This window comes from Capsicum annuum, chromosome 11, assembly GCF_002878395.1.
Source record: "Capsicum annuum cultivar UCD-10X-F1 chromosome 11, UCD10Xv1.1, whole genome shotgun sequence".
Lineage (NCBI taxonomy): Eukaryota > Viridiplantae > Streptophyta > Magnoliopsida > Solanales > Solanaceae > Capsicum > Capsicum annuum.
The window spans coordinates 230147927-230159029 of NC_061121.1; the positions used below are offsets into that span (position 1 = coordinate 230147927).

Below are 11103 nucleotides of genomic sequence, written 5' to 3' on the forward strand. Positions count from 1 at the left end.
CTGACTTGCTCACAGAAATTCAAAAACAGCTCCAACTTGTATTCATGGCGAAGCACAACTACAATTTACGAATATCATTTTTCACTTTGAAAACAAAAACGACTTTTTCAAATTTCACAATGAAACAAGGCCAAACGTCCACTTGAAGTTTTAAAAGTTGTTTTAAGGGTATTTCAAGTGAAAATAAAGGCCTTATAACAAGCAAGGAACTGAAGCACAAACTTAATATTTGTCATTAAGGAACCCCTTTACCATAAAGATGGTCAAGCTGTGATCATTACACAAAAGAAGCATTGTGTCAATGTTGCCACCTTGATGAAGTTCTCTCTCTTGACAGGCAGGAAAGGAGGGGGGGGGGGGGGGGGGGGAGAGGTGGAAAACAGGACAAAGTACATGGAGTAATGTCGAGAAGGTCGATGATTCGCCTTTAAAATCTTATATTTGTAGAGATCTTTGCTTAACTTTCCAGGTAAACAATAAACACATCAGAGCAACCATGGACCAGATGACCGGATCTGGCTATACAAGTCGCGGTAGCTCAAACAATGAGTATATAGTGCATTGCTATATGCTTTGAATAACCAATTGCCTAATTGACAGTAACAAAACTGGTGACAAAAGTAAATCTATGGACCTAAATTTTGTTCTCTGCCACAATGCTTTCCAACAGTGACTCACAAGCATCTTCAAGCAGATCTAGTACCTGTGAACAAGATGTAGTGGAGGTGAGCAAGAGATGCATTGTTTCTTGTAGTGCACATCAACCATAGATGAATGGCTTACAAATGGAAACTATGACACCCAAATAAACAATGTCGACATGTAATATATACACGGGGCCAGCAAAACACCAACAACAACTTCGTAATCTTTGTTGCTCGGACTCCTCAAAAATGTCATCTAGTGCGTGTCGGATACTTCAAAAGTAGTACATTTTTGAAGGATCCGACTCGGGTGCGGCAACATTTTTGGAGAGTCCGAGCAACTTAGGTTGTAATCCCACAAGTGGGGTCTGGAGGATAGTGTGTACACAGACCTTACCCCTACCTTGGGAGGTATAGAGGTTGTTTCCGGTATACCCCCAGTCCAAGGAAAAGCATATCAAAAAAAATAAATAACTGAAGTGAAAGGATCATGGCAAAATAATATAGAGAGCATAACAAAGCATTCTGAGAGAAGGAACAGTAACTACACAACCTCCTACCTGAAAATAATTGAAATAAAGGGTTTTCCTAGCATCTCTGTTGGATTCATTCAACAGGAAGGAAAGACAATTTCTGCTTAGCTTATTGAGAAGACCTTGGGAAAGTACAAGTATATCCAAACTTCCATTTGGTTGCCTAAGCTTTCCCGAGAAATCCTTTTCGTCCGCTACGTGAAACATCAATTTCTAGATTTTCTTCTAGATATAAGGTCCTTGTTACAACATTCAAGGACTTAGCAGAAGTTCTCCAAAATATCTCGGATTTTTCCCAACAAAATATCTCAAAATGGTCCATGTCGAGAGCCTAAATTTTAGGACTATTTTGTCCTGTATTCTTTTTTGAAGATACCTATAACTAAGGTTGATGAAAATGGGATGAAATGACAAGAATCAGGACTCATATGTAGGACTTATTTCATAAGACCAATCGGTTCTATGAAAAAGAAGAAAACACGACCACAGGAGTTACTTTAGATAGATTTTAAAACACGTGGGTGGAATCTGGGGAGTTTGCTCACGTGATTTATGGTTTGTGGGACTCGTTTATAAATAGGGAGTCCTGATTATGTGTTCGTTAGGACCTTGAAGCTACTCAATTAAAACTTAAGGAACGAAAGACGTGTGGTCGAAGTTTGAAAAAGGAGTATTTGAAGCTGAAACTGAAAAGGGGTATTTGGAATCCTTGGGATTCCTTAAGTTGAAGAGAATGCGCTGAATAAAATGGCTTTGGTAATATCAGGCGGAAAGGGAATTATCAGACTGACGTATGGCAGAGAAAGCTGATGCTATTAATGGAACTACAAGAAGTGGAAAAGCTGGAAAAGATATCCTGGAGATAAAAGTCTAGTTTCTTGTGGCTGAAGTCTGCCGGCAAAAGTTCTTTCAAAAGAAGGAAAATGTGCGTATGTTGAGTTTTGCATTAGTTACTGCAGTAATTTTAGTTTCACAAATTGTTTAGTTACAATGAATTTAACTTTTAAATTTTAGATTAGGTTGTTTTAGTTGTTGAGAAATTTTAGATTATTTTGAAATTTAAATTATGCTGATTTTTTTGTTTTATGTTGGCTATTTAAAGTCCCTAAATGCTCAATAAACTTATTGGAAAGCCACTGAAAGCTTATTGAAAGCTTGAAAGTCATTTCAATCCAAAGAGAGCCATTTTAACCCCTTTTTCGCTGCCCCATCTTTTTTTTTTAAAAGCCAACAGCGTAGAAGGCATAATCTAATTGAAATATTAAAAATTGTTATGAAATTAAATAAATGAACAACAATGTTAGAAGTGCAAGATTATAAGGAGGGATAGAACTTTCATGATTTCTTTTGAGTGTATATAACGTAAGTTTCAATGCGTCTGTTGGTAGACCTTCCATTGAGAGGTACAAAGTTCATATGGACCAGAGTGGACAAATCAATGTCAAAATCGGGATTGGACAGATTCCTGGTTTCCACCAATTAGCAGGAAATGGTGCCAAACATGGTTCAACTTCAACTACCTTTACCCAGATTTGCTTCAGACCACTTACCTTCTTGCTACACTCTACCAAAGTGAGAAAAACACGGGTCCTCTCATGTTTGAGAACATGTAGTTGAAAGAGGGGCTTTGAAGGAAATTATCAAGTCACTTGAGTCATTGCATCTAGCAAAGGAACTGAAGATCTTAAAAAGGAATTAAAGGGAATGGAACAACGAGGTGTTGGGGAGGGTTGAGGTCAGGATTAGGGAGTTAATGAACGATTTCAGAGTGATTGAGGGATTGAAAATGGTTGGGCCGTTAAGGAGTTAGAAGAACAGAAAAATGAGAAGGTAATAAGTGAAGGGAGAACCAGTTATGAGGACTATAACCCAAACCGTTCCTTGTTTTTTTCCTTTGCATGTGACCTAATCTATTAAGAGGGAAGGTATGAGGTGAGAAGCTGGAAAATTTTCTATTGAATAGGGCTTTAATGCACGTAAAAATAAGTAGGGTGACTACTGCATGCAACATTCAAATGACACTAGTTTTAGGACAGCAGGCTGTATCATAGATGACATATGAACGAAGCAGAGTAAGTCATCGGCTCATAATTTTGGAGAACGCATAAACTAGACTTTACTCTTCATTCTTCTCAAGTGTAGAGGACAAATTCAATACCCCTGTTTACCCACTCTTTCCATGAAAATGCGGTTAACAATTGTTTATCAAGAGCGTTGGGTCTTTAAAAACCATTACGCTGCTGTATTATTTGAGGCATAAATTGGCATAGACTTGTCAATTAACTTCTTAAGTCAAGCCAACAGAAATAACCTTTTGAGTTCTAACTATCATACTGCTCCAACATTGAAAACAAAATAAGCATTGTGAGACTCTCCTGCATAGCTTCCACGGTCTAAAATATGAAATCAGGCAGCTTTTGGGTTATTTATCACGTCATAAAAGATAAACGGATTATGAGATTATCAGACATTACCTTCTCAAAACCTTTAGCGCCACCGTAGTAAGGGTCTGGGACTTCAGTTTCTTCATGCTTCTTACAATAAGAACACATCAAGCGAACCTGAATGTTAAATGCACTATGAGGATAAAAGACTTACGAATTGCACTTGATAACAAGTATCAGTATGAGACTTATAGATCAAGACACCTTTTCAGCTGCATCAGCTGGCAATGGCTCTTTGTGGATCCACTTCTCCAGAGCCTTAAATACATCAGCTGTGAGTTAAAAAAACAAATCAGTTCCTGATACAGTACATATGTTCAAACCATCAACATTATCCCGAATAAATTGTGGAACGAACTTGAGTATGAAAAACAAGAAAATACTCAATAAGAAAGAAAAGCTAAAGAACATAGACATCTTCCAAAGAAGTTGTGGAGCTTAAGAATATGAAAAAGAAGAAAATACACAATAGGCAAGAAAAGCTAAAAACCATCGACATCTTCCAAAGAAAATGTGGAGCTTAACTTAAGAGTATGTAAAACAAGAAAATACCCAATAAGAAAGAAAAGCTAAAAAAGCATAACCCAGAATTTGACAAAAGATTGTGCAAAAACTCACCTTTGTTTTGCTCATCCATAACAAGAATGAGATCAAAATCTCTGAAATCAGAAGGCTTAATCGGCCTAGATATTGAAGTTATCGCAATTCCACGCTTTCTAGCAGCAGTCCTCATTCTTGGGTCAGCTTCATTCCCCTTTTACACAAACAAAAACACCAGCAATATTTACTAACATGATCAAGTCCAAGAAATTCCAAAGCCATAAAAAAAAGTTCAAAATTTTCCAGACACCAAAGTGGAATTACTCGTGATAATCAATACTGCCAGAAGAATCAATCATAAATTACAAATTTTACAGACAACTGAAGTGGACATACCTCATTATTATCAGATGTACCAGCAGAATCAATCATAAACTACAAACTGTATAGACACCGAAAGTGGAAACACCTCATGATAATTAAAAGTACAAGCAGAATCTATCTCAATTAACTGTTTTACAGACATCCAAGTGGAAGTACCTCAAGATGATCAAAAGTACCAGCAGAATCTATCTTAAATTACAAAGTTTTCAGACACCCAAGTGGCAATACCTCAAGATAATCAAAAGTATCAGCACAATCAATCTTAAATTACAAAATTACTCGGGGGGTGGGTGCAGGCGGGACGATTTTAAAGTGGACTCCCATTCATTAGATAGAGAAGATCACCAAGATTTCTGACACCCAAGTGGCAATACCTCAAGATAATCAAAACGACCTTAAGATAATCAAAAGTTCCTCAAGATAATCAAAACTACCTTAAGATAATCAAAAGTACCAGCAGAATCAATCTTAATTTACAAATTTAAACCCAAGTGGCAATACCTCAAGATAATCAAAAGTACCTCAAGAAAATCAATACTACAACAATAATCAATCCTAAATTACAAACTTTTCAGACACCCAAATGGCAATACCTCAAGATAATAAATACGACAACCATAATCAATCCTAGATTACAATTTTTTCAGACACCCAAATAGCAATACCTTATGATAATCAATAGTACCAGCAAAATCAATCATAAATTACAACAATAACATACACCTAAAGTGAAAACACCTCAAGATAACAATAATAAATTCCAAATTTTACAAACACCGAAAGTAAAAATACCTCATGATAATTAATAGTACCAGCAGAATTAATCTTAAACTTAGAATCAAGACCATTTTTCTTAACCAAATCAGTAAGAACACCTTCAGCAGCTGGACTTCTACATATATTACCAAGACACACAAACAGAACAGCAAATGGTTTTGTACTTGGCTCGCTCTTGATTCCATTAAAGCTTTGATTTTTACTCTCTTATGACTTTCTTTAAGAATCTTATATTACGGTTTTTCAGACACCCAAGTGGAAATACCTCAAGATAATCAAAGTAACAACAGAATCAATCTTAAATTACAATTTTTACAGATACCCAAGTGGAAATACCTCAAGATAATCAAAACTACCTCAATATAATCAAAAGTACAAGCAGAATCAATCATACATCACAAATTTTACAGACACCCAAAATGGCAATTCCTCAAGATAATTAAAGCCACCTTAAGATAATCAAAAGGACCAGCAGAATCAATCATAAATTACAAATTTTACAGACACCCAAATGGCATTACTTCAAGATAATCAACACTACAAGCAGAATCAATCATAAATTACAAATTTAACAGACACCCAAAGTGAAAATACCTCATGGTAATTAATAGTGCCAGCAGAATCAATCTTAAACATTGAATCAAGACCCTTTTTCTTAACCAAATCAGTAAAAACGCCTTCAGCTGCTGAACTTCTACATATATTACCAAGACACACAAAAAGTACAGAAAATGGTTTTGTACTTGTATCCTTTCTTGATTCCATTAAAGCTTTGATTTTAACTCTTTAATGACTTTCTTTAAGAATCCTAAATTACTATTTTACAGACAGCCAAGTGGAAATACCTCAAGATAATCAAAAGTAACAGAAGAATCAATCTTAAATTACAAATTTTCCACACATCCAAGTGGAAATACCTCAAGATGATCAAAACAACCTCAACATAATCAAAAGTACAAGCAGAATCAATCATATATCACAAATTTTTCAGATACCCAAATGGCAATACCTCAAGATAATCATAACTACCTTAAGATAATCAAAAGTACCAGTAGAATCAATCATAAATTACAATTTTTTCAGACACCCAAAGTAAAATACCTCATGATAATTAATAGTACCAACAGAATCAATCTTAAACTTAGAATCAAGACCCTTTTTCTTAACCAAATCAGTAAAAACACCTTCAGCAGCTGGACTTCTACATATATTACCAAGACACACAAAGAGTACAGCAAATGGTTTTGTACTTGGTCCCATTCTTGATTCCATTAAAGCTTTGATTTTTACTCTTTATGACCTTTTTTGAGAATCTTAAATTACTGTTTTTCAGACATCCAAGTGGAAATACCTCAAGATAATCAAAAGCAACAGCAGAATCAATCTTAAATTACAAATTTTTCAGACACCCAAGTGGAAATACCTCAAGATAATCAAAAGCAACAGCAGAATCAATCTTAAATTACAATTTTTTCAGACACCCAAGTGGAAATAACTCAATACAATCAAAACTTCCTCAATATAATCAAAAGTACAAGCAGAATCAATCATACATCGCATGTTTTACAGACACCCAAAATGGCAATTCCCCAAGATAATTAAAACCACCTTAAGATAATCAAAAGTACCAGCAGAATCAATCATAAATTACAAATTTTACAGACACCCAAATCGCATTACCTCAAGATAATCAACACTAAAAGCAGAATCAATCATAAATTACAATTTTTTTAGACACCCAAAGTAAAAATACCTCATGATAATTAATAGTGCCAGCAGAATCAATCTTAAACTTAGAATCAAGACCCCTTTTCTTAACCAAATTAGTAAAAACATCTTCAGCAGCTGGACTTCTACATATATTACCAAGACACACAAAGAGAACAGCAAATGGTTTTGTACTTGGTTCCGATCTTGATTCCATTAAAGCTTTGATTTTTACTCTCTTATAACTTTCTTTAAGAATCTTACATTACGGTATGACTCCCAAGTGGAAATACCTCAAGATAATCAAAATTACCAGCGGAATCAATCTTAAATTACAAATTTTTCAGACAACCAAATGGCAATACCTCAAGATAATCAAAACCACCTTAAGATGATCAAAAGTACCTCAAGAAAATCAATACTACAACCATAATCAATCCTAAATTACAAATTTTTCAGACAACCAAATGGCAATACCTCAAGGTAATCAAAACTACCTCAAGATAATCAACTTTAAATTACAAACTTTTCAGACACCCAAATGGCACTACCTCAAGATAATCAATACTACAACCATAATCAGTCCTACATTACAAAATTTACAGACACCCAAATGAATATACCTCATGATAATCAAAACTACCAATAGAATCAATCATAAATTACAAATTTTACAGACACCCAAATTGCAATACCTCAAGAAAATCAAAAGTACCTTAAAATAATCAAAAGTGACTCAAGATAATCAACACTACAAGAAGAATCAATCATAAATAACAAATTTAACAGACACCCAAAGTGAAAATACCTCATGATTATTAATAGTACCAGCAGAATCAATCTTAAACTTAGAATCAAGACCCCTTTTCTTAACCAAATCAGTAAAAACGCCTTCAGCAGATGAACTTCTACAGATTTTACCAAGACACACAAAGAGTACAGCAAATGGTTTTGTACTTGTGTCCATTCTTGATTCCATTAAAGCTTTGATTTTTACTCTGTCATGACTTTCTTTAAGAATCTTACATTACGGCTTTTCAGACAGTCAAGTGGAAATACCTCAAGATAATCAAAAGTAACAGAAGAATCAATCTTGAATTACAAATTTTTCAGATACCCAAGTGGAAATACCTCAAGATAATCAAAACTTCCTCAATAAAAAGTACAAGCAGAATCAATCATATATCACAAATTTTACAGACACCCAAAATGGCAATTCCTCAAGATAATTAAAACAACCTTAAGATAATCAAAAGTACCAGCAGAATCAACTACCTTAAGATAATCAAAAGTACCAGCAGAATCAATCATAAATTACAAATTTTACAGACACCCAAATGGCATTACCTCAAGATACTCAACACTACAAGCAGAATCAATCATAAATTACAATTTTTCCAGACACCCAAAGTAAAAATACCTCATGATAATTAATAGTGCCAGCAGAATCAATCTTAAACTTAGAATCAAGACCCTTTTTCTTAACCAAATCAGTAAAAACACCTTCAGCAGCTGGACTTCTACATATATTACCAAGACACACAAAGAGTACAGAAAATGGTTTTGTACTTGCATCCGTTTTTGATTCCATTGAACTTTTAATTATTACTACTCTTTTTTTACTTTGTTTTTGAAGAAATGGGTATTTTGAAGGAACAAGAAAATTGAGAAATGGGAGTTTTAGAGAGGGAAAAGCGTAAGCATTGTGAGTGTGATGGCATTTTGGTAATTTTGAATGGGTTGGAATTGTAAGTGTTGTATTGAGTAAGGACCTCATTATTCAATTCCAATGGTGGTTGGTTCTGGTAATGCAATGAATAAAGCTAAGAGATATTTGAAAAATGAGAAATTATGGGGAGGACCAATGAATCGTGGAGATAGAGAGGTTGTTTTCGAAAAATAAAATTTGTGTATTTATAAAATATAGTTGTTTTATCGTGTGGAGTTTGTGTATTTACAAAACATAGTTATAGTTATAATTGTTGTATCATGCGGAAGAGTGGTGTGTATTAGACGAATATGATTGTTCAAGTGTATATCAATTGTATCAAATAGTGTTTAAGTGCGAATATGTATTGTATATTTGGTACAGTCTGAGGTAGCGGTATAGGCCACGTACACTACCTCGTGAAGGTAGAGAGGTTGTTTCTGAAAGATGAAATCCGTGTATTTATGAAACACAGTTGTTTTATGGTGTGGAGTTTGTGTATTTATAAAACATAGTTATAGACTTATTGTATCATGCGGAAGAGTTGTGTGTATTAGACGAATATCGATTGTTCAAGTATATATCAATTGTATCAAATAATGTATAAGTGTGTATTGTATATTTGGTACAGCTGAGGTAGTGGTATAGACCGCGTATATTTTATCAGAGGTTGTTTTTGAAAGACGAATTTGTATGTTTATGAAATACAGTTGTTTTATCGTATGGAGTTTGTGAATTTATAAAACATAGTTATAGTTATTGTATCATGTGGAAGGATTGCGTGAATTAGACTAATATGAGTTGTTCAAGTGTATATCAATTGGATCAAACTGTGTATAAGTACGAATAGGTATTATATATTTGGTACAATTTGAGGTAGTGGTATAGACCGCATAAACTTTATCACTACCTCGTGAAGGTAGAGAAGTTGTTTTTGAGAGAGGAAATTTGTGTATTTATGAAACATAGTTGTTTTATCGTGTGGAGTTTGTGTATTTTACTAAACATAGTTATAGTTATTGTATCATGCGGAAGGTTGTGCGTATTAAATGAATATCAGTTGTTCAAGTGTATATCAATTGAATCAAATAGTGTATAAATGTGAATATGTATTATATATTTGGTATAATTGGAGGTAGTGGTGTAGACTATATACACTTTACCACTGCCTCGTGAAGGTAGAGAGGTTGTTTCCGAAAGACGAAATTCGTGTATTTGTGAAACATAGTTGTTTTATGGTGTTGAGTTTGTATATTTACAAAACATAATTATAGTTATTGTATCATGAGGAAGAGTTGTGCGTATTCGACAAATACCAATTGTTCAAGTGTATATCAATTGTATCAAAAATTGTATAAGTGTGAATATGTATTATATATTTGGTATAATTGGAGGTAGTGGTGTAGACTATGTACACTTTACCACTGCCTCGTGAAGTTAGAGAGGTTGCTTCCGAAAGACAAAATTCATGTATTTGTAAAACATAGTTGTTTTATGGTGTTGAGTTTGTATATTTACAAAACATAGTTAGAGTTATTGTATCATGCGGAAGAGTTGTGCGTATTTGACAAATACCAATTGTTCAAGTGTATATCAATTGTTTCCAATATTGTATAAGTGTGAATATGTATTCTATATTTGGTACATTATGAGATAGTGGTACAGACCGTGTACACTTTACCACTATCTCGTGAAGGTAGAGAGGTTGTTTTTGAAATACGAAAATTGTGTATCTATGAAACATAGTTGTTTTATCGTGTGGAGTTTGTGTATTTACAAAACATAGTTATGGTCATTGTATCATGTGGAAGAGTTGTGTGTATTAGACGAATATCAATTGTTCAAGTGTATATCAATTGTATGAAAGAGTGTGTAAGTGCGAATATGTATTATATATTTGGTACTAGTGAGGCAGTGGTATAGACTGCGTATATTTTACTGGAGGTTGTTTTCTAAAGACGGATTTTTGTATTTATGAAATATAGTTGTTTTATGGTGTGGAGTTTTGTGAATTTATAAAACATAGTTATAGTTATTGTATCATGTGGAAGGATTGTGCGACTTATACGAATATCAATTGTTCAAGTGTATATCAATTGTATCAAACAGTGTATAAGTGCGAATAGGTATTATATATTTGGTACAATCTGAGGTAGTGATATAGACCGCCTAAACTTTACCATTACCTCGTGAAGGTAGAGAGGTTGTTTTTGAGAGAGGAAATTTGTGTATTTATGAAACAGAGTTGTTTTATCGTGTGGAGTTTGTGTATTTTACAAAACATAGTTATAGTTATTGTATCATGCAGAAGGATTGTGCGTATTAAACGAATATTAGTTGTTCAAGTGTATATCAGTTGAATCAAA

General features: G+C 33.9%; 1 protein-coding gene across 1 annotated transcript; it reads right to left on the reverse strand.

Annotated features, from left to right (window-relative positions):
* Positions 1–402: 402 nt before the first annotated feature.
* Positions 403–8909, reverse strand: LOC107847309 (putative low molecular weight protein-tyrosine-phosphatase slr0328). Its single transcript, XM_016691492.2, has 5 exons — positions 8450–8909; positions 4240–4375; positions 3826–3893; positions 3652–3738; positions 403–703 (listed from the first exon to the last, which is right to left on the reverse strand). Exons 1-5 carry the CDS (start codon positions 8804–8806, stop codon positions 635–637), a joined length of 717 nt encoding a protein of 238 aa, XP_016546978.1. The 5' UTR covers positions 8807–8909; the 3' UTR covers positions 403–634.
* Positions 8910–11103: the final 2194 nt, after the last annotated feature.

Coding starts and splice junctions, on each gene's coding strand:
- LOC107847309 (XM_016691492.2), bottom strand. CDS start 8,806: ATGAGGTCCTTACTCAATACAACACTTACAATTCCAACCCATTCAAAA. Junction 3,894..4,239: donor TATGGATGAGCAAAACAAAG/GTGAGTTTTTGC, acceptor TTTAACTCACAG/CTGATGTATTTAAGGCTCTG. Junction 704..3,651: donor GCGCTAAAGGTTTTGAGAAG/GTAATGTCTGAT, acceptor TCTTGTTCACAG/GTACTAGATCTGCTTGAAGA.